This window comes from Rhinolophus ferrumequinum, chromosome 2 (assembly GCF_004115265.2).
Source record: "Rhinolophus ferrumequinum isolate MPI-CBG mRhiFer1 chromosome 2, mRhiFer1_v1.p, whole genome shotgun sequence".
Taxonomy (NCBI): domain Eukaryota; kingdom Metazoa; phylum Chordata; class Mammalia; order Chiroptera; family Rhinolophidae; genus Rhinolophus; species Rhinolophus ferrumequinum.
Genome location: NC_046285.1, coordinates 99,508,449 through 99,532,356, shown reverse-complemented (window position 1 = coordinate 99,532,356; position 23,908 = coordinate 99,508,449). Strand labels below are relative to the sequence as shown.

Sequence of the window (23,908 nt, the reverse complement as noted above, 5' to 3'; positions counted from 1 at the left end):
AACATAAAAACTAAAATTGAATAATTAAATATTATAAGGAGCCACTTGATGGTCAGATCAATAGAGATCTTTAAACTACAAGTATATTAGGAGTTTGCATTTTGTTCCAAATGCAGCGGAAAGCCGTTGATAAATTTTAAGCATAAAAGTGTTAAGATGTTGTTTATGTTTTTGAAAGATCATTCTGATGGTTCTGTTTTTCAGCGATACTGTTGAAGAGATTGAAAAGAAACCATAAAATTGAAAATAATATTTATAACACATAAGCAAGTGACTCATTTAGAATATATTAAAAATTCTATAATGAATAAGAAAAAGACAATAGAAAAATTGATAAAATACTTGAACACTCACTTCACGAAAGGAATTCTGCCTGGCCAACAAACATGGAACGATGCTCAACTTCATCAGTAGTGAGGGGAAAGCAAATTAAAATCACAGTAAGAAACCATTACATACCCACATGATTGGTAAAAATGTAGAATAATGCCAAGGGTTGACAGGGTATTGGCAGCAGCAAGAGCTCTAATGTACTGCTGCAGGAGAAAAAAGTTATACAGCCACTTTGGAAATGCATGGTGAAGTGGAGGTAATAATACACCCCGGGGACCTCAGATTTCCATTCCTAAGCCAATATCCTGGAGAAAACTTGTGCACCAGTGTAACACTATCTTGTCTACAAGAGGATGCTTAGCAACACCGTTTATAACTGCAGAAAACTGGAAACCACACAAATGTTCCTCAGCTGAAGAATGGATGACCAAATAAAGGTGTTTTCACATAGTGGCGTGACATAAAACAACAAAAATGACAGCACTACAGCCACATGTATAAAAAAGGATATATCTTAAATGTTGAGCATAAAAAAGCAAGACAGGAAAGAATGCATATGAGTATGATTCCATTTAGATAAAGTTCAAAAACAGGCAAAACTAAATTATATTGTTTAGGATATTTGGTGATGAACGATGAAGGCAACTAAGAAATTAAGTTAGAATGGTGGTGACCTCTGATATCAATTTTATCTCAATTAAAAAAAGCCAAAAAGAATGGTGGTGACCTCTGGTGGGAGAGACAAGGCTGCTGGGGTGAGTGGATTATGCATGAGGCAGTGTGGAAGCAGGGAAACCACACTGTAGGTGAGAGACAATGAGAGTAGAGGCTGCGACCAGGACCGTGGTGGGAGTGGTGATGGAGAGAAGTAGCTCCAGATGGCGACACTGACAGGACTTGCTAACGGATTGTTTTCTCTTGTTCTATGTGATAGTTCACAAGCCAGAAAAAGTCACATGGACAGAAGCTGCTGGAACCATTCGGGATGGAGTACGAGCCTACACAGCTCTGCATTATCTTTCTCATCTCTCTCCAGGAAAATCAGTGCTGATAATGGATGGAGCAAGTGTAGGTGCTAATAGTTTTCTTCAGAAATAGACCAAAACACAGTAAACTTAGGGAATGGGCCACCCTTTTGCTAATGTAATTCTTTGCCAATAGTTCATTCGCTAATATTTTGACCAAAGTCCCAGTTTGTTAAAATAAGCGACTTTTATCAATAGGAGATAAAAGACTTAGTGTTTATTCTTACTTTGAATCTGCTAGTACCTTAAAAAAATAAACAAGCAATTTTTTTTCATGCCTCTTTACACAACGTCTGAAATAGCTCATGAAGCCTTTGAAGCCATACCCTAGAACTCCCTACCAATTTTTTATCATGTCCCACACATTTACACTTTCCGTGATAAAGTGTTGCATTTATAGGTGGATCACACAGGATCAAAAATGTCCTAATTTAAACAGCTTACATGTATCATCAAAAAAGTAGTTTGAGGGGGATCAAATATATGGTGATGGAAGGGGAACTGACTCTGGGTGGTGAACACACAGTGTAATTTATGGATGATGTGATACAGAATTGCACACCTGAAATCTATGTAATTTTACTAACAATTGTCACCCCAATAAATTTAAAAACTAAAATTAAAAAAAAAAAAGTAGTTTGACACTAAAAGCAAATACATAAAATCATTATCTAAAAATGTTACAAATTTGGGATGAATTTATAATTTTATTTTCTATCTTGCTGTTGATGAAAATGCTTTTCCCCTGATTTTTTCGGAAAAAAGGCAGAACTGTCTTTAGCAATGGCTTAGCCTGATGTCCAATATCAGGGTAGTAGTGTCTCCCTGCACTTACCCACAGGTCAGCAAAAGAAAGGACGGAGCTTTGGAAGTGCTGTGATGTTCCAACAGAGGTCACTGGACTCACATATGTATGATCATATGATTAGCTTAGATCATAATGATGACGAGGCCCGCAAGGCCGTTTTTCTCTTTCCAAGGCCATATTTTTTAATGCAGCGCTCCAGTCTTGAAATTATATGCTCTGGTCAGACTGGGTGAGAGCATGTGGTACGTGTACCTTTCCCACCACCCGTTCTGAAGAAGAAACTCACTCAAATGTTCCATTCTACTAAACTTGTCCATATTTTATTTTTCTATCAGATAACAATTGAAAATATACTAAAGTAGCACCAAAGTGTTACAGTTTGTTAAACAACCTATCAAGTAAATTAGATATGGCCTCCACCCTATATCTATAAACCTATTGTGTATTTTTTTCTACACAGGCACTTGGTACGATAGCTATTCAGTTAGCACACCATAGAGGAGCCAAAGTGATTGCGACAGCGTGCAGCCTTGAAGACAAGCAGTACCTGGAAAGACTTAGGCCTTCTATAGGTGGGTAGTATTACTCAACACAGACTTTAAAAATTTTGAAGGGACATCTTAAAAATTATGCTCGTAAAACAAAGCACAAAATCCCACATGACAGTCACTTTTAAAATGCACTTAGTATCTGTGCTAAGTCCAAGTTTACCTAAGTGATAGTTTTAATTTTGTTTTTTATTTAAAGTTTTTGATGCAGTTGTAAATGGGATTGTTTTCTTAATTTCTCTTACTGGTAGTTCATTATTGGTGTATAAAAAAGCAACCGATTTCTGAATATTCATTTTCTATCCTACTTTATTGAATTCACTTATCAGTTCTAATAATTTGGGGGGATTCCTGGGGGTTCTCTATGTATAGTATCATGTCATCTGCTAATTATTTGTTTTTTTTAAACCTTCATTTTTCAATGTTTTTCTTCTTTGCCCCGTTGTTATCAACTTAGCCAAGTTCGAATTACCTGAACTTTGAAACAATTTAGATATACCTGATGCCTCTTCGGTTTTGGTCAATACATCAATATATTTTTGCATTACTTTGTATGTTTCTCAATCTGTTGTACCCAGTGATATACCTCTAAAGTTGTCTATTTTCCGTGATAACTAGGAAGCGAGATGAGCTACTTACACAGAAACACAGGTCAGATACAGGTTATGATGAATGGGCATGGTGAAGACTAGAGAGCTCTTGAAAAGACTGAACGTATCTGAACAGCAACAAATATGGAGTGGAGAAAGAAAATAGAGATTGAAAAAATGAAAAAGGAGAAGAGAAAGATAGGAATGGAATTTAATAGCATGGAGTTACAGAATTAACATTGGAGTTTAACACGTGAAGAGGAAAGAGTATGAGCAGAGTGTAATTGAAAGGAGGAAGGTAGGAAAGTAATGTTTATCGAGTCTTAATATGGATGTTATCTCTTTAAGTCCTCAGCAGCCCTGGGTTGCCTAACTGAGAAACAGCATCTCCGAGAATCTAACTAGCTTGTCCAACGATACATTTCAAAGAAGGGCTGGAACGGGATTTGAACCCAGGCCTGGCTAGCATTAAAGTCCATATTATTTCCATTGTTAAATTATGCTTCTGACAGAGATAACCAAGGCATGGAAGGATGGCTAAGGCAGGGGCTAAGGTAGGGAAAAAAAGGAAAAAGAAGAAATTGAAAATAGAAAACAAAAGTATGAATGGTATTGTTGAAAGGAAAGTTTTCTTATTACTTAATCATGCCCTTTGCAGGTTAGTCCCCTTTCTCTTGTGTCCTCCCCACCCCACATCTCTTTCCCCCCCAATCATAAATCACTACTGGACTACAACATAAACCTGACCAGCCCTTAGCGGGTTTCTCTTTAAGGAGACGTTAAAAGATACAAAAATGAGGGGAGGCCAGATAGTTCAGTTGGTTAGAACGCAAGCTCTGAGCAACAGGGTTGCCAGTTCGATTCCCACAAGGGATGGTGGGCAGCGCCCTCCACAACTAGATTGAAGGACAACAACTTGACTTGGAGCTGATGGGTCCTGGGAAAAAACACACTGTTCCCCAGTAAAGTCCTGGAAATATACACTGTTCCCCAATAAAGTCCTATTCCCCTTCCCCAATAAAATCTTTAAAAAAAAAAAATACGAAAATGAAATATATATGTGTCTTCATTTGCGAATTCTGAGACTTCTATTTTAATTGTCTCATTGGCTTATTCTATTGATATAATACATTAAAGCAACCAGTTAAAATTACTTTAATTTTCACTAACTGTGCTAAAAATAATAATGCTTTTTTTTTCCTTCAAGATTTTTCTTTGTTTTGGGGCACAAGTGAAGGGGATTTTTATGATTGAAAAAGGATAAAACAGCCTCTAATAGAGAAGTATATTGCACAAATATAATTTTATACTTTTTAGCTCTAAACTCTATTCAATCTGAAAATACTTAAGACATTGCTTAATCTTTCAACTGATATGTGTACCTCTATGGTTGAGAGATTCTCAGTCTTGGCAATATATTCTATAGCAGGGGTGTCCAAACTTTTTTCAACGATTTTCACCAAGGGCCATATGTGGTAAAATACACAAACATCCGGGCCACTCACTCGAGGTGAAGTACGTATTGCCTCACCTGGTTTATTTAAGTAAACTAAATATATTTTTGGAATTTGCTGTGGGCCAATTAACAATGGATTGCGTGCCACAGTTGGCCCGTGGGCCACAGTTTGGACACCCCTGTTCTATAGCTATAGAGAACAGTCCTCTGTTATCAACAGACCAGCCTTGGAACACGTTATCCACAAATGCTTATATTTTATTTTATTGGACTATACCAGCCCCTTCGTGTGAACTGATCTTTACCAATATTGGGTTAGATGAGAAAAAGTATAATTTGGATTCACTAATTGTTTGAACCACTTAATTCATTTCAGAGAATAGATATTTATTTGCTTTTCTTTTTCTTTTCCTCTGATTTGTCTATGTTGATCACATAGAGAACAGTACAATTGCCTGACTTCCTGTCCTTTGCAGCCCGAGTGATCGATTTATCTAATGGGAAAGCCCATGTTGCTGAAAGCTGTTTAGAAGAAACAGGTGGCCTGGGAGTAGATATTGTCCTGGATGCCGGAGGTGGGTACTTCACTAAATTAATAGTCTGCGTAATTTTTTTAGTGTGATGGATGAATTTTAGAAAAAAAGATACATAACCAGGGAATAATTTTTAGCATATTTATTAAGTTGATGTTTAGTTTTTGGGGGTTTTTTTTCTGTTTAAATTGGAGCTTCTTCATTTTATTTCCATTGTAAACTGTCTGGAAGAGAGAACATGCTTGCCTTTTAAAGTATAAGCATTAGAGTTTAAACATCTCTACAGGAATCTACAGACATCTCTTCAATGGTTCCCACATGATACACATTCATTCAAGTCTCAGCCAGATGCTTATTCAATCGGTTATGCTACCTATGGCCCTCTATTGGACGGTTGACTTCTGTAGTCTCTATTTGGAAAACGCACAGAATGTTGTTCAGTTTTTCACCTTCGTGAACTTTTGTAGTTTAACAAATACCTAACTCTAAATTTGTACACACTTAGGTAGTGCCATATCACCTAAAGGATAGGTTTCACAAGCCTGCAAAAGCATTCTATTTATACTTTGTTCAGATTTATTTTCTGTCATGAGAATCATAGGTGAAGACAGCTACATATGGCTATTATATGTTTCTTTCTAACCATTATTTTCAAGATTTAAAATTAACAAATCTTTCAGTGGAGCGAATGTATACTTCATTAACTATTCAAGTGGACATATCAATAATTATGTCAAAGTGTGACTATCTTGAGTCTATGAGTTCCTTAATCAGAAGTCAACCTTTCCCACAGTATTGACCTACCGATGTTATGATTAAAACTCTCAGGCTTAGTATTACTTGTATTACCTTGCCTGGTTTTCAAATAAAAATAGACTTTATCTTTAGTTATTACACTTATAATTAAATCTAGAGTAAAGTTTATGACCAGTTTTAATGCAAAATATATTTTAGGATGTCTGAATACATTGTTAACTTTTTCTGAGAAAAAATGCTTCTTCCTACATTAAAGGACAAAGAGAACTTGTTTGAAGAATAAATTTTTGTCAGATGACTATAAAATATATTTCTTCTCTCTCTCAACTGTTCCCCTCTAAGTGAGATTATATAATAAAGGTGATGAACCAGATGTAAAATTACAACTACTACCACATAAACATGATATCATCACATTGCTTGGTGTCGGAGGCCATTGGGTAACAACGGAAGAAAAACTGCAGGTATTATCAGAAACAATAAAGCGTTACTATTACTATTACCAAAAGGGGGTAATTACCAAAGAATAATGCCTAAGTCTTTTGAGGCAAGATGTGGCTAAATTGTTGTAAATTCTAAATTATACCCTGTATGGTATAGCTGTTTTTTGTGGGGTTTTTTTTTTTTTACTGTTAGCTACATGTTGGCCAAAATGTTGAAATGGTGCCTAATAGAGAAGTTCATTTAAGTTTTATTTAGTGGTTTGGAAGTAGTGACTTCTGAATTTAATAGTATTTCAAATAGGATCTTTTTCTTAGTAACAAACATTATTGACATATACTTAGCAAAATAGTTTTATATAAAATTACTACAATTTCTTAATTCAAATTGGAATGTACTATATTTGTGTATATACACATTGTCTCCCAAAGTTACATTTCTTAAATTAAGTATTTTTATCTTGGTTGATATGCAAACACCATAGTTCTCATACACCAATCTTCACTGATTTTCCAACAGCCTCATGAAAATGACTGGTAAGTAGCAGCCAGAAATCACACACACACACACACACACACACTCTGTCTCTCTCTCTTTCTTTCTCTCTCTCTCTCTCTCTCTCTCTCTCTCTACTGCTCCATCACCAGGATTCTACATGGGCCTTGAATCTGACCTTGCTGTTTCATCATTTTGGACAATGAAATACAAAAGAAAACATGGCTCACATACTGTTACTAAAGTTTCTGTGTTGTTTGTGATGTGGTTATTATTTAATTTGTGTAGACGTTTTCCTGGCTTAAGATTCCCGTCACCTTTCTGGTGTTAAACTCAGTAACTGATCAGTCTTTGTGCTTTCTGTCCAAGTTGGATCCTCCTGACAGCTACTGCCTTTTCCTCAAGGGAGCAACGGTGGCTTTCCTGAACGATGAAGTTTGGAATTTGTCAAATGTACAGCAAGGAAAATATCTTTATATCCTTTTTTTCTACAGACTCGGGTGTCTGGCTTGAAATTTACCCTGTACCATCATCATTAAGTCCTTTAATAATAGCAATAATAACAACAGCAGCGAACTTTCATTAAGCATGCTAAACAACGTTCCTTTGTAGGTATTAATTTATTTAAACATTAAAACCACCCTATGAGGTGTAAGTATTGTTATTATCCCTGTTTCACAGGTGAAGGAACTAAAGCAGAAAAGATCAATACATTCCCAAGGACGCAGCTAGCAAGTGCCAGGACAGGAATCACACCCGGGCAGTCTTGCTTGTTTCTGAATGGGAGCTAAATCATAAGTTACATGGAAGATTTTGTTTTGTTTTTAACCTGGCATTCTGGAAATGACACGTCACCTCGAGAAGCTGCTTTCATACTCTTACGATGGTGCCCTTGTGCAAAACCTTTCAGAAAACTTTTATCTAAATTAAAGAGTTTGTGGGGCATTTTTAAGAATATCACTGCTAGGAAATCTTCATCAAATAAAGATGAGTTTGATTTTTTTTTTTTTTTAATGGAAGTCATTCAGAGACAAATCTGGTAAAGGAAGCCAAATCGTTCCAGTTTTGGTAAAAGTACTGAAAAGTTTTTTAAGAAAGCTCCAAACTTCAGAAAAAGGTCAACTTAAAAATAAAACTTTTATTTCTAAGATGGCTGTTCTGAAGGCAGCTGCCATTGGTAAAATTTTTAACATACTGGATAAAAAAATAAGTTCTCATTACATAATAGAGTGTACTTGTACATGAAGAAAGAGACTTGCATGACCTTACACTTGTCTCCACTGAATGTCTTACTTTTACTTTTGTTAAATGTGTAGTTAGATAGGAGTGATATGTATAAAGGCCAGTCTCCTCCAGGAGCGATGATAGACTTGATGCAGAGCCTTCACATAGTATTTCATTAGTATACTATGTATGTTGAGCTTTAAAGAGTACACTTCAAAAACCAGAAAAATCCCTTTAATGTAGTGAGTGGACGAGATTAAAGTATTTCTGATTAAATACTTTCCTATTAAATTTAGAAAATAAAATTAATTTTTAACTTTCTAGAATTTGTTTTAAATTTCAGTTTAAAGCAACTTAAATGTCCAGTATCATTGTAATTATCAAGAATACCATGGGATGTTAGCAAGACAGAACACAATTGTTTAAAAGTAACAGCATGTTTTGAATCTTACATGTCAGAAGCTAGGCTGGGCTGCTTTGCCTATGTTGCTTAACTTAATTCTCTCAACCACCCTCCCTGCCCCCCCAGAAGATGTTCTTAACCTGTTGACAAACCCATGGACCATGTTGAAAGATGACATGTTTATATGAAATGATGTTAAATTTTCAGAAATCATAAACACACACACACTTAAATATACTGTTGGCAATTTCATTAACAAAAGTAAAAAGAATTTACAGTATGAATAAGTGAATCCGTATTTGTTAGGTCCTTTTTAAAAACATTTAAAATGTCTTATGTTCATATTTTCTAATTTACATTTTCTAAAGTCCTGAGTAAGACTTTCGCCCTCACATGTGCAAACCCCCTCGGTCAGTTCACACATTGAGCCAGTTGCTGCTTGTGATTTAACAGAGTTCTTCCAATTGTGAGATGATATGCCATAAATAATTCTCCAGTACTAGCAGTTACATAGGCTCTCAATTCTAATTTCAATTAATGACTAGATTTTTTTTTAAATTTTAGTTTTATGGTTCTCTTGGTGACATACCACACACAGTTTATTAACTTTCCTGCACACAAAGTTTTATGTCTATAGCCATTTAATAAATGTGCACTTAAAGAGAGGTATGTGCTAAAATTGTTTTTAACTGAAAATAGCATAGGTAGTGCTAAAGTGAAAAAAACCTCACACCATCCCATTATCACCCATTTGGGACAACACTAGGCATTCCTTAGGACAGGCATTAGGCTTGCTGCTTTCATCACTTGCTCTTACTAAGTTTGGGCTCTATTATGTTACCACCTCTCACAGTTCCCCATATCCCCTTTTTAGAAATAAATTTGACAGCTTACAGAATTTCTGTAACTTAAATTTTGAATTTCTGAGATTGCTAAACATAAAGAAAAAACAAGTGGCCTGTCTGGCACCTTCTGAGTGGTTTTGTTTAATCCTTTTATCTTTTACATTGCCACCTTAACAATCCTTTCAGCTACGTATCTTAAAAGATGTGATGGAGAAGTTATCGACTGGTGTTTTTAGGTACGCTAAGTAACCAAGTGATCTTGTTTATTTTTCTGTTCTCAAGGAGATAAGGCAGGCATTTCTATTTTTGTTTCAGCTTTCACAGAACACCTATTACCTCTGCATTTTATTATTTGGGTTAGATAAAGAGCTGTTCCTTAATATTTCTCAAAGGGTATCTTGTGACAAACCAGTAAGTATTCCCTAAGATAGAAGTAGCTCCTGAGTTTTCCTTACTCCATTCTGTACCATACCTCACCCTTTGCTTCTTTTCATCACCCCTCCCAAAGCAACTTGAAGTAACCCATAGCTTGAGAACAAAAAAAGGTACATTTTTTAAAAGTTGGATCTGCTTACCAAAAAAGAGGGAGTACATTAGATATTTTCGCCTTCAAAATTTAACCACTTTGGAAATACTAATAGACAACTTTGTATTATTTAAAGTAATACAGTTGAACTCTAGCAGTTGTCAGCTACCTACCATTCTATGTCCTCTACTCAACTAATAATTTCATTCTTCCTCAGGCCTCAGTTGGATGAACCCATTCCACTATATGAAGCAAAAGTTTCTATGGAAGTCGTTCAGAAAAATCAAGGAAGAAAAAAGCAAGTTGTTCAATTTTAATTTTGTTCTTTCTCAGAGCTCAGTTGGAGGAATCCATTCCAGTATTTGAAGCCAGAGTTTCCTTGGAAATTGTTCAGAAAAGTCAAGGAAGATAAAAAAGCAAGTTGTTCCAGTTTAAAGCATGATTTCCTGCTATCTGAGACAAGATGTTCAGAGTTATTTGAAGTATTTAGAAAGTATTTGAAAAATTACTGTACAAACGGCCAAGACAGTTCTATAACATCTAAAGGGAATATTCTGAAAGCCTTTTTCGTTATTGTTTTTATGTACTTTCCTCCGTTATTAATTTTTTTCCATGAAGAAAACTGCTTTCAGCAAAAGCCACGCTATTGATAAAGCTGTTAAGTCTTTTGGTATGTCAAAATAAGGTTACTTTTGTGTCAACTCCATTCTCAGCACCTTCGTTCCTTAACAAACCTTTGCTGTCATAATTTAATCTTCTGAGTATATTTTCAAGTTTCAAAGGATCTAGCCCATAGACACTTAAAATGTTTTTCAAATATTCACCTCAGGGTTTTCTCAGGATCAAACAGGATCATCAGAGTAACTCGCCAGTGGCAGCTGCAGTGTTTGCGTGGAGGGCTGCGGTGGCGATTCTTGGGGAGGGGAACGGGAGGCTGCGCTGATTTCCCATCGGGGTTCTCTATTTGGGGGTAGAGAGAAGAGACCCAGGCCCCTCTCGCCAGCTCTGGACTTCGCCACTGCCCTCTAAGCCTATCCAAGCAGCAGCTCAAGTGTGACGTTTCCTTTTCATCCAGGCACCTTTCCCCGGGCTCATCACGCCCCCGCTGCGGATTTAAATAGCAGTCAGCTATTTTGGGGTCCAACAGGGGTGTGCAGACCAGTACCCTGGATCGCGTGCCTCCCAGCCATTTAGCACCCGGCGACCGGACGATGGCCAAGGTCCCGGCAGGAGAGCCAGGGCAGCGAGCGTCCCGGGCACCAACTGGTTTGAAAGTCCCGGCGGCTTCCTCGCAGGAACGCAGCCGGGGGCGGGGCCTCAGGAGAGGCCCACGGCGCACGCGCCGCGCGGCGCCTCGGGGGCGGGGCCGGCGCGCGCGGGAAGCGCCTGCGGGTTGGCCGGCCCGCTCACCTATTCGCCGCCTTGCATCATGGCCTTTTCGGTTCCCGGCTACTCGCCCAATTTCAAAAAGCCCCCCGAGACTTTACGGCTACGACGGAAGAGGGTCCGGAGCCTTGGGGCCGCCCTCCCGCCCGGGGAGCCGCCCGAGCCGGCAGCCCGCCGCGCTCCCCTGGCGGACCGGCTGTCCCTCCGCCCCTTCCCGGCGGCGGCATCAGGCAGTGACGGCGGTGGCTCGGCCACAGTCGGGAGGAACCCCTTCGCCTGCCTAGACAACCGGCCGCCGGTCGCCGCGGAGCCCCACGACGGGCCGTCCCGGGACCAGCAAGAGGCGCCGAGCCGGGTGAGTGTCTTGGTGCTTGGCAGCCGAGAGGCTGACCTGGCTGTGAATCGGGGATGGCCAATTTTCGCGTTCGAGGAGGGCAACGGGCGCAAAGAGTGCCGACCGCCCGTGGCCTCAGGGAGCCCTGGACACTGGGAGTGGCTGCCCTGACAGGTCGAGTGTGTGTGAAGTGCGCTTCGCGAGCTGCCGCGGGACGTGCGGAGCGACGGGGTCGCGTCGGCCTGTCCTGAGGAAAGCGAAGAGCACTAGGGTGCGCGCCCGCCGCAGTCCAGCGCGGTGCCCGCGTCGGAATTTGAGCAGCAGCCGTCGTGGGGGGTTAGAAATCAGTGAGAAGATAGATCTGAAAATCCTAGAACAGCTCATCCTGGAAGGCTGGGAAGATAACACAGTTTTTCTGCGTGGTTCAGAGCCTCCCCTCACGCTCTCAAAATTCTGGGGATGGAGGAATGTCGAGGATTCATGGGATCAGAATTTACTAGAATTTGTCTTACCTCAAAGCCTTTTGATTTGAGATTTATACATCAGTATTAGATGTGCAAATCACCAGCTTTCCCCGCCTCAATTTTAATAGTGAAGTTAAAGCACAAAACTGAAGCGAAATACGGATGTACAGATTTGGGTGCATGTGAATTCCTGCACTTGGAGTTATTGAGAAACTTGTATGGCAGGTGAGGAGGCTCTGAACGTGTTTAAAGCAAACTCTAGTATCATTTACGATTAAAAGAGACTATTTTTTTTTAACCACAGTTTTTAGATTCCAATCAAGAGAATGACTTGCTTTGGGAAGAGAAGTTTCCTGAAAGAACAGCCGTTAATGAGTTACTCCAGGTAATACTTTTTAAATGCCATTAGAATGTATATTCGTAGATTACAAATTCATACTTCTCAGAAACATTTTACCTGGAAAATCGTTTCACAGGGAGCTCTGAGTGAGTGATCATCTTTACCAGGGTTAAAAAGATGTCATCAGCTGTGGTCAAGAACTTTGTATGAATGGTACAGGCCCTCTGGAAAACAGTTTGACAGTTTCTTATAAAATAAACATACATTTACCATATGACTGAGCAAGCACAGTACCGGGTATTTTCCCTAAACAAATAAAAACTTATGTGCATTGTAAAAAAAAAAAAAGAACTTTGTATGATGTAGTAATGATGTTTATAATGGCACCAACACTAAAGAAGGCGTAGATATGGATTTTCCTTCACCCTCCAACAGTTTGTAACACTCCTGTGGATGGTGACAACTTCGGCTCATCGTTCAGAGCCAGCCCCTTCAGGCTCAGCTGCTTTTCCAGCATAGTTTTTCACTGAATCTTCAGACCAAATACCCCAAGTGTGGTGTATCATTGAATCTTGCTCACACCACCATCACCACCATACAGACACACCACACAATACACTCACACTGTTGAATCCATTTCCCAGATACTTCTTTTGTGATAGTTTAACAAATGCATAGTTAGTTCTAATAGGAGCCGGCTAAAAGAGTTCCCCAAGACCCAGTCTCCCTACCTTGTAAATAAATGGCCTTCACAGAGTCTATTGGAAGTAGTTCCCCTTTCCTTGTTATTTTTTGGTTATGTCATCTGAAAGAATCATTGTAATGTGGGGAATATTGTTAAATATGTTCTCTAAGAGACCTACCTAAGTTATCTGCAGGAGCAGCTTAGTCCTGGTTTCAGAGTTTTAGAGGCTTAAAAGGTACTTTTTAAGGTACTTGGAAGATTTTTGCTTTGATAGCAGTATTAGTAGATTTTATTTTTTAAATTATGATCATGAAAAGAGCACATGCATCCTGTGACTAAACTATATAGAACTATATAAACAAAAAGTGAAATCTGCGCCTCTACCACCACCACCACCATCCTCAACAACAAAAAATCCCACTTTCCAGAGATAACCACTGTTAACGGTTTAATGTAGCTCTTTCCAGACTTTTTCAGTGTGTAGTATATATGTTAGTTATTATACATTTCCTACAATTTTGAAATTATAGTGATCATGAGTATGTTAGTTGATGAAATCTGTAGATTGAAGGTGTTTTTCTCGGTACTCTACTAATTTTTGTGTTCTTTGTTTTCTGAAAGACTCCACACGTATCATTCTCCGAATCTGATATCCCATCCTCAGAAAGTACTGAGTTACCTGTAGACTGGAGTATTAAAACTCGACTCCTTTTCACCTCTTCTCAACCCTTTACCTGGGCAGATCATTTGAAAGCCCAGGAAGAGGCTCAAGGTGTCGTCCAGCATTGTAGGTCAACAGAAGTTACTCTGCCTCAAAGTATACAGGTAATTCTGAAAGCAAATAGCTATATTTTAAAGTAACACATTAAATGTAAAATTTACTTCTCTGAAAAATATCAGAGATATTTCCTTCCGTTAAGTTTTTCTTCTGACATTTAAAGACACAAGGGCTTAACAATTTTGTATTTCCCAAATGGTGCTTTCATAAAATTATTTTAATCAGATTCAGTAACTGCTCATTAAATTTAGAGAGGTGTCCTGAGAAATAGTCAGTGTTGCAGGGTGGCATTGTTTGAACCAAACAATTCTTCTTAAAGGCCTTTTGAGAAAGAAAATATAAGGAAAAGAAATGAAAAGCAATTGGGGAGTCAGATTGCGAAGGCAGATTGGTTATTTTACTGATTTTCTCACATAATGTATACTCTTTATTTAAATGTACTAACTCCTGCTAGCTGGATGATGGTCTGCTGTAAATTTAGTAGAGTTAATGAGTTCTAGAATGTCTTCAGAGAAATATAATAGCGTTGCTTTCAAGCTGCTAGTCATCTCAAACTAGGTGAAAAAGGATTAGCCAAAAGAGGCCTTGGTACATCTTTTTCAATAAATCGATCAGGGTGATTTGTGATTTGCATTATCAGTTTTTACTGGCTACTTTTGAAACAGTGTTGTGAGGGTGTAGGCATCTGAATGCAGTGTTACACACACACACACACACACACACACACACTCTCATGATGAAAAAGAGTCATTGCTCTCAAGGACGGTAGAGACAGCAGACTTCTCCTGTCTATGCTCCAGAGCTCCTTCTGATAAATGGTTTACAGATTGTCATTGCTGACAAGAGAGGTTTTCCCAAACAAGCATAAACTACATTTTAGCCCTTGTAACAGTTATTAACACTTTGCCATAGGAAGCAGTAAAGGTAAGTGTTTATCTGAGAAAGCAGTGTCTTTGTAATGAAATGTTATACTTCTAATGGGGCAAACACTGTCCAATACCTCTGGATTTTAGGACCCCAAACTCTGCACTGAGCTTCGTTGTGCCTTCCAACAGAGCCTTATCTATTGGCTCCACCCTGCCTTTCCGTGGCTGTCAATGTTCCCTCGGATTGGAGCTGATAGAAAAATGGCTGGAAAGGCAAGCCCTTGGTCAAACGATGAAACCCTGCAACACGTTTTAATGAGTGACTGGTAAGATCAGTAAAACCTTGTGCAAACCCAATAGTGAATTTTCATTTTGGCAGTGTTCTCTCCTTGTTTGTGATACAGAAATGAATAGTGATAGAAGGATCTCTTTGTCCTTCTGAATTATTTTATTTACACTGTTAATAACCAACATTTATATTGTTTACTTTTTTAGCTCTTACTCTTTATGCAATTGTGAAATGTATGTGTTTGATAAATATATAGAAATAATTCTTTGTCAGTGGCTGCTTCCTTTCTCAGTAGAAGCTGCTCAGAGGATGTCATCAACTTATCAATTAAATTTTGTTTAAAGAAAAAATGGTTAGTGTTTAAGTGGTAAACACTATTTAAGTATCTAGAAGTTATCAGTGAGTCCCATGACCAATTTTAGTTCTTTAAAAGCCAAGTTGCATGAAATGGCAAAAATTCAAACCATTATCTTTAATATTTGTGTTGTGTTTTAAATCAAGTGAGTACCAAACTGAATTATACAAAATTAAATTTTAGATGTTAAGTGTTTATTAATACCTAAAGAGCATTTTTTGCTTCATAGGTCTGTGAGCTTCACTTCTCTATATAATCTGCTGAAGACAAAACTTTGCCCCTATTTCTACATTTGTACCTATCAGTTTACTGTCCTGTTCCGTGCAGCAGGATTAGGAGGAAATGATGTAATCACAGCTCTCATATCTCCTACAACTAGAGGTATAAGAGAAGCTATGAAAAATGAAGGTAAAACTACAGGTTAAAATGAGAATACCACATTATATAGTAAATGCTTTTCTTGAAAGCTGAAAGTTGAATTGTCTTTTACAAGTTGAATTGTCTTTTACCAATTTTATCTATATTAAGAAATGTTTTATTTCTTCATTCCTTTTTTTAGTAATTATTTAAGCTATCCCTTATACATAGCTTTAAATTAATGGTGTTCCCTTCACTGTTGTCTAAATACATATTGGGTCAGAAAGTCTCTATCTGAATATACTCCTCTTGAAATTATAGTACAAATTACCTACCCCTTTTAATAACAGTTTTCATACTGGGTCAAACCATTATTGGATCGTAAAATCTATTTAGTGGGTTCAGTCAGCATTTTTTAAAAAATGAAAGAGAGTAAAATACACTTTATGAAAGACTAACTACCACAGGTAGTAAGAGTGTGTATTATTCCTTAAACCTTTTGTTTCGTGGAGAAATGAGTGTATTGTGGGCTGCTGTCAAGAAAGCTTGAAAGCTAGACTTAATAGATCAAGTGTAAAGACTCACATTTCAAATTTTGTGCTCTCTAAAAATAGGGCACACCTGTTAAATTCTTTTAAAGAAAATGCATATTAAATTATGAATTTAAATTATGAAAACGAATATTAAAGAAAATTTTTCTTCTCTCATGTAGGTATTGAATTTTCTCTGCCTTTGATAAAAGCAAATGGCCATAAGAAGAAAGCATCTGGAACAAGCTTGGGACATGGGGAGTATGTGATTATAATAACCTTTTACATCATTCAGTGATTTATGGACTCAGTGGAATAGTTTTTTAGAGGAAACAGCTTTATGAAATGGGAACTCTTAACTGTAACGATTTTTTAGGGAGCAAGCAATCAGTGATGAGGATGAAGAAGAAAGTTTTTCCTGGCTAGAAGAGATGGGTGTGCAAGATAAAATTAAAAAACCAGATATACTGTCTATCAAGCTGTATCCTTTCGTTTGTTGTTAACTAGAATTGATTTTTATTGAATTAAGTTAGAGAGTAATGTAATACTGGCAAGTTTATTTGACCATAATCTTAAATTATCTTAGGATCATATTAAAACTAATTCTCCATGACATTAACTAACAAACCCCTAAGTACCGATAAAATATAAACAATTTTTAAGCTATCTTTTTGAAAGTGAAAACATTCCATTTTGGGTTAAGTGTGTGAAGGGAACAACGTATTTTTGACTAGAGAAGAAATTAGTTTTTGTTGGATGTCAATTTCTAGCAAATTCAGATCAAAGAGAAACTGGTTTTTATTTAAACAGATGCCTTAAAATTGCAGTGAGGGGGCAGCAAGAGCATTTCTGGTTTGGAATGGGGAAAGGAGTCCCACATGGTTCAGAATCAAGGTAACTGCTTTTCCCTTGGTATGGGGTTTGCATTAGCAATTTCCTTGATGGTGATCTTCAGGCGTAAAGAGAAACATGAAGTACAAATGGATCACAGACCTGAGTCTGTTGTGCTGGTGAAGGGAACGAACACCTTTACATTGCTCAATTTTTTGATCAACTGTAAGAGTTTAATTGCTACTTCAGGTCCACAGGCAGGACTTCCACCAACCCTCTTATCCCCAGTAGCTTTCCGAGGAGCCACAATGCAAATGCTTAAGGTAATAAAAAGAAATAATTCTATACTCATCTTCATAACCTAGCTTCTTAAAAAGAACTTTTCCTTTTTTGGTAAGTTCTTGATTTGTTTTTAGCAACACCTTCTAGCATTTTCACATGGTGCATATTTTATGCTTTCTTCCCTGTAAAAAAATTCTTTGATGTAAATTTGTATCAAAGTAGTATGTGAAAATACCTGAATTGTTTGAAAATAAATTTTTTCTTATTGAATAAGCGTAATTGGCAACAAAAGCATTTTGATGTTTATTTTTTTTGCCATAAGGAAAAGTTGCTTAATCTCATGTCTCGTTTCTTGTTTTAAGTGTCTCAGGATTTTCATCATGAGTCTTAAATCTTTGTCTCATTTCTTAACCAATGAAAGAACATAGCCAACCAAGAATGTTATGTTCTAGATCTCAAAACACTGGGTCATGGATAAGTAAGAATAACAACTGTACAGGCATACCCCATTTTATTACACTTCGCTTTATTGCACTACAGAGATGTTGCGTGTTTTTAAAATTGAAGGCAGACCTTCCACCAGCAAAAAGATTACTACTCGCTTTATTGCGGTACTTTTTTGTGGTGGTCTCGAACCAAACCCGTGGTAGCTCCCAGGTATGCGTGTATTTCCATATTATAATACATGTAAATACAAAATATATACTGATTAAAAGCAATAGAATCAAATTTTTATTTGTTTTCCCAGTATTATGTATTGAAAGTGTATTACTAAATCAGAATGGATACGGTAAGAAAAAATTGTATTTCCTAGAATACAAACTGACACACTCATAATTTGGAGATGCTGGAGACTGAGACTACAATTTTTATTCATGTAACATTCTTTTTATGTCTTATGAACTACTTTTGTTAACTAAAGAGAGGAAAACCCAAATGAAAAGTTACTGAACACATGTTTAGCTAGGGACAAAAGCTTGAGCGATGACCATAATTTTGTTTTCCCCTAAATTTTTTTGAAGGCACGAAGTATAAATGTGAAGGCACAAGGTCTTTCTGAATACAAAGATCAATTTAGTTTGGAGATTACAGGACCTATCATGCCTCATTGTCTATATTCTATGACCACGCTCCTCAAATCTTCACAGAGTGGGTCATTTTCTGCAGGGCTGTATACCCATGAGCCAACTGTTGTATTTAATATCTGCCCACCAATGGATAAAGTACTGGATAAGGTAAGTAGCAAAAAACACAGACTTTTAGTTACAGCTGATTTCTTCAGACTAGATGGATTTATGAGCTAGACTTGTTTCAAGTTATTAAATTGTACTTTTTCCGATTATATTTACTAAGAGGAAGGGATGTCTGTTATGTTGTTCTTGTGCAGTAAATTTTATGCATGTAGGCTGTTGTACTCAGCAGTGACTAAAGAACTTGCCAAAAAGAAAGCCAAGTTTATTTTCATTGTCTTCTCAGATCCAGAACTTAATAGTACCTGATTCCTGTTATAAATTATGGGTACTTAGTTAACCATATTTGCCTTTAACTTTGGACATATTTTTTATTAAGAACTTTAAATTTGCCTCATACTTTTATCACTTTGCTAGCCTTAAAAAATTATTTTTAGACACTCACTATACAAAAATTCTTTGGGACATTTATTGATGAACAGAACAAGACATGTGTCAAAGTTCCCATAGTAATTATTGACAACTGTAGTGTTCAAAGACTGATGTGCTTTTTATTGACCTGTATACAAATTTCCACAGGCGACTGTTCATGAGGAGCTTGCTAACTGTGGGTTGCACCCTAAGACTCTGCACCAAATCAGTCAAACACCAGTACTGGGGAAGTCATCTTTACGGAATGTGGAAATGAGTGGCTACATTTATAATTGGAGATCCTGAACACCAAAGTAAGCCTAAAAGGAATCTTTGAGGAAAAAAGCCTTCTAGCAAGGAAATTCAAGATTCTTATACCTTTGGCTTTAAAGTTCATTTTGGAAGTTAAAAGAAATATAACTTTATTTCTGTTTATATTTTTACATTAACATTTTTTACATGCACTAAGGTTTTAAATCAACATTTTTTTACTATTTGAGATATACAGATATGAAAACTCAAGACTTTTTTAACCTCAAATGAGAATTCTAGATCCTTATAACCTAATTATAAACTGAATAGAAACTTGAATCAATGTCAGTGTTTTCCTTGCAAATGGGAAATTGAGGCTAACTTAGTATTAACTCATGGCGTTGTGACTGACAGCATCAGGGCAAAACTATTTAACTTTCCTAGGATTAGCAGGTTCTAGTTTATAAAGGTAGAAAAATGTAGACAGTATCTGCTGAGCTGATTGTTGATGCTTTTACCTTAGCTTTCTTGCTGATTTAAAATTCCTATAATATATATGCATCTTCATGCATGTTCATACAGGTAAGGGTTTTTATATTCATTCCATAGTGTTGAGTTGTGAAGTATGCTCACCTATTATAGTAAAGTAGTATTTAATGTGCTTTTAGGTATTGTGTGTGTGATGGTATGTGTGGTTTGTGTGTGTATAATTCAAATTTTCTTCAAGTGCTTAGAAATCAAAAGCATTGGGGTAAAGAAATAATAGTATTTAGTGGAAATGTATGTGTTCACTTTATAATCCAGAAAATAAAACACAACATTTATTCCAGAGAAGTTTATATTTGGGCCTTAAGCTTTTGAAAATAAAGTTGAGACATAGCATATGAATACCACTGTAATACACATGAAATAGTCTATCAGACCCTAAAAATTAACATAAACTTATAACTTTCTCATAGTCAACAAAAAATAGTGGCCGGGTGCCGATTTTATTAGATAAGTTGGTTACAGCGTTTTAATTATCATTTTACGTCTATCTAGGTGTAGCTGAAATTCAAAATGCACATCAAAGTAAAACTATATCACAACTCAATGCCATACTAAATGTACTTGGCCTCTGCAGAATTCTAGTCGGACTTCATTCTGACTCCCTTCTCATGGCCGAAGTGGCTTTGACGGGAATGCAGGCCTTAGTGCTGACCATCACACATACCACTTTCTTTTTATAACTTCTACAAAATTTTAAGGGGAGATGGTGGCATTAGCCCTGTGGAACAGATCTTGCTTGATTACCTCAATTAACACTGGCCCAGTATCTGTCCAGCAGAACCCATTGTGAACTAATACAAGGTGCACAGCCCTTCACTGATTACAGGCAAGTGTTACAGCAGCCTAGCCATAAGGAAGGGGAGTTACATCATAGTACAAAATACAGTATAAAAGCGTTATTTAACATTCCACACTGAAGATTACGGATGCCTTCAAACAATCGTTTGGATGTTAGCCACTTAAACAAATACATCACTAAGGTAAACAATATAAACATACCAAAACCCTGTATGGTTAAATACAATTTCCATGGTACAAAAATCAAAGCCTGGAGATGTTTATACAGATTGCTTTTTACACAATGTCTTAAATTGCCAAATATTTACAACATTAAAGAGGAAATACATTTTGATGCAGAGTAAAATTATCTGAAATGATTATTATAAAACCTCAATCTATCTACGTGAGGCACTCCTGAAGCAAGTGGCATTAGCCATGAGGTCCTTTGGTACAAGGCCCATTGCTTGAAGAACCACAGTTGCTGCTGTGGCTTTAGCATGCTTCTTATTAGGGCTGGCAAAGCTGGGCTGGTAAGCGCTTCCATTTATCAATACCTATTCAAGAAAAACATACAATTGGGCTGGTAAGGGCTTCCATTTCTCAATACCTATTCAAGAAAAACATACAATAAGAACAGCATCAAACTTTAATATCTATTAGCTTTGTATTTTTTCACTAAATGCTAGAAAAATAATTTACGAAAATATAAAACCCATATGATGTAAGTCAAATTAATCTCAACCCAGAAGCAGCAAATCGTTTGGAAAAAGGGACTGCCAATTAAGAGCAGGTCTCCAAATTGAAAAAAGCCTGATGAAACTACTAAATTCATTCCCCATATTCCACTAGAAACTGTCAACAAATTTGTTCACCAGATTTTGCCCACATATTTCCATCCAACTTTTAAAAACAGGGTATTAAAAAGTTGTATTAAAGCATGCTTAAATGTTTAAAAACCCCACAAATCTACCCACATATATACAAACTCCCAACCCACAAACAATATAGTAATCCTATGATCATATATTCATCCCTCACCCTCTAACATTATCTAATTAATAAATATACAATTAATGCAGAAATTCATATTTACCCTAAAGAGAAAATGTTTGCGATGATCAGGGCCACTATCATGGACCAAGAGAAATTCAGGTGGTTGCCACCTTCTCTTATTACAGATTTCCATCAAGGCAGACACAGGATGTTTGCCTGCAGAGAAAAAAACAAACCAGTTATTATTTCCACCATCTGTGGCAACAAATTATGACTTCATGGTGGGGGTGGGCAAGAAGAAATTCAAGTGTCCCCTTACCTGACAGATCTTTCATTGCAGCAGAGAAGTTCCCAGACCGCTTTTGTGCTCTTTCTCCTACAGCAACAAGACCTTTAAAAAACAGTCAATGTTCACTGAATAAATTTCAAAGATCGTTTTAAATTATAACATAGCAAAACAATTCCATCTGTAGAAACAAGCCATGCCTTCAAATAAAATATTCAACAAATTCCCACTACCCTTGATTTCTACATCATCTTGACTTCTGTTTTGCTATGTTTCAATACAGTATATATCTATACTTTATATTCACATACCGTGGTATTGGAAGGTGTATAAATGAAGTTTAGAAAACAAAAATTTAGTATGTGAGTACATATATGAAGTGCCATAATTAACAACTCTAGGTCTGGCTTTTTTGACTATTTATTGCAAGTGATTTCTAAAGATTTCCCATTCCTTTAAAAATGCTCAGTTAAGAAATACGTTCTCCCAAAGGTGACTTTAGGCGCACGCGCACGTAAAAAGTCAACAAGGCTGTCTCTATGGGTCTATTTTTGCCCCAGGAATGAAGCCCTTTCTGACTTATCAAATGTCAGATGTTCTCAAAAGACAAACGTGCCATCAGTGCATAACCTCACTTTCCAAAGTGGTGTAGCTGTGTTACTATCCAAATAAATGCTTTCCCAATTTCCTTTTATCCTAGGGAGAATTCCTCAACCAGATGTTTGCTAATTCTGCCAGTATGCTTTCCTAAACCCAGGCGATACTGCAATTCCTCAAAGAGAATGTTCCCTGGAATTATACATCTACAAATGTTTTCTTCCAATAAACTACCTTTTATGACACAAAGAACTCTGATCAACTTGTACAAGCAATAAAATGACAGTGACGTAATTAGCATAATGTCCTTTTCTAATTTAAAGTTTGAATTAACTAGCTATATCATAGGATGATTCTCATGTTATTTCAAGCCTATTTGAGTCTATCAATATAATATATTCCCTCCAATTTGAAATAAAATGGCAACACAGTATTCTACATGGATGACAATGTAGAAATTCTGATGCAAACAATTTGGTCAGAGCTAGTCGGTTTCAAAAGCTATTAAAACAAAATAGTTTAATTGCATTAACTTCAACTTAACTTTCTATTTGATTACAAAGATAGGGAAAATAAATTCCAGTTTTAAATTTTCCAGTTTTTAAAAATCAGGCTTTAAAACAAGCTATTGAAATCACAATTAACTGGCACTCCCATATGATATTTAAGACATTATTCTAAGGGAAGAAATTATTTAAAAGGTACCAATTGGCTGTTATCTATGTTATCCAAGTGTACTTTTAATAGTTAGTTACTACATGCAAGCTAGACCCCAGGTATCTGATAACAGTAGCGAAATATAGGTAGATACAAAAGTCCCAAGGTGCTCCAAACACAGGGCAATGTGAAGAGGTAGGTAACACTGTTGGCAGTAGGTGATCTACTTCCCAACCCAACAGAACTCAAATTACTGAGCTTGAAAAGAGGGATGTGTAAAAAGGGTTTATAAGGTGAAGACAAAATAGCACTCTACTAGGAAATATAGGGACTATGTGGAATAAAGTATCTGAGAAAGAAAAAACAATCAAATCCTAGAAGGATAAGAATGTATTCCTTGTCAAGAGAAAACAATGGAAATTCCACTTTCTAAATATGAAATCTAGTTAAAATTTTAATCATACAAATATATATGCATACTTATATTTAGCAACTAATGTAACAGAGGTTGCCTTTTCAAAGCTCAAATTAGTGTTTCCATCTATGTTTATATGAGTTGCTGAAAACGGGTTAAACTTTTTTTCCTAACAAATAGCTGTACATATACCAGAAGTGCCTCCAGTTCAGGACCACTGACACCAAAAGAATGTATGACGGTAATGAAACCCTAAATGTTAAAGGAGATATAATAAATATTCCCATAAAAACTTGTT

The 23,908-nt window shown here is 36.8% G+C and overlaps 3 protein-coding genes across 12 annotated transcripts in view; 2 read left to right on the top strand and 1 right to left on the bottom strand.

The window, feature by feature from the left end:
• The window catches only part of CRYZL1 (crystallin zeta like 1), a 31,719-nt gene extending 20,930 nt beyond the window's left edge, over positions 1-10,789 (top strand). Inside the window, exons 7-13 of one of the 6 annotated variants that reach the window (XM_033091793.1) lie at positions 1,268-1,401; positions 2,627-2,738; positions 5,237-5,335; positions 6,392-6,513; positions 7,355-7,460; positions 9,648-9,693; positions 10,201-10,789. In XM_033091793.1, the coding sequence (XP_032947684.1) occupies positions 1,268-1,401; positions 2,627-2,738; positions 5,237-5,335; positions 6,392-6,513; positions 7,355-7,460; positions 9,648-9,693; positions 10,201-10,300 (719 nt within the window). In that variant the 3' untranslated portion in view covers positions 10,301-10,789. Of the gene's footprint in view, positions 1-1,267; positions 1,402-2,626; positions 2,739-5,236; positions 5,336-6,391; positions 6,514-7,354; positions 7,461-7,666; positions 7,934-9,643; positions 9,694-10,200 lie in introns of those variants that run through there. The other 5 variants (XM_033091811.1, XM_033091801.1, XM_033091832.1 and 2 more) reach the window with 5 other exon arrangements.
• A 565-nt stretch (positions 10,790-11,354) lies between these two features.
• On the top strand, positions 11,355-23,852 carry DONSON (DNA replication fork stabilization factor DONSON). Of its 3 annotated transcripts, none has more exons than XM_033127228.1 (11): positions 11,355-11,724; positions 12,472-12,552; positions 13,814-14,017; positions 14,984-15,162; positions 15,710-15,888; positions 16,550-16,628; positions 16,744-16,848; positions 17,323-17,521; positions 18,503-18,715; positions 19,250-19,395; positions 23,791-23,852. In XM_033127228.1, the coding sequence occupies exons 1-10, from the start codon at positions 11,413-11,415 to the stop codon at positions 19,385-19,387; spliced, it is 1,689 nt and encodes a 562-aa protein (XP_032983119.1). In that variant the 5' UTR covers positions 11,355-11,412; the 3' UTR covers positions 19,388-19,395; positions 23,791-23,852. The 3 variants fall into 3 exon arrangements, with proteins under 3 accessions (XP_032983119.1, XP_032983109.1, XP_032983102.1); XM_033127218.1 differs by lacking the exon at positions 23,791-23,852 and adding an exon at positions 22,642-23,742; XM_033127211.1 differs by lacking the exon at positions 23,791-23,852 and having other exon boundaries at positions 19,250-19,970.
• Positions 20,102-23,908, bottom strand: part of SON (SON DNA and RNA binding protein) — a 32,444-nt gene continuing 28,637 nt past the window's right edge. The window contains exons 10-12 of one of the 3 annotated variants that reach the window (XM_033127174.1): positions 21,975-22,046; positions 21,756-21,871; positions 20,102-21,269 (exon numbers count right to left, since the gene is read on the bottom strand). In XM_033127174.1, the coding sequence (XP_032983065.1) occupies positions 21,210-21,269; positions 21,756-21,871; positions 21,975-22,046 (248 nt within the window). In that variant the 3' untranslated portion in view covers positions 20,102-21,209. The remainder of the gene's footprint in view (positions 21,270-21,755; positions 21,872-21,974; positions 22,047-23,908) is intronic. The other 2 variants (XM_033127164.1, XR_004425077.1) reach the window with 2 other exon arrangements.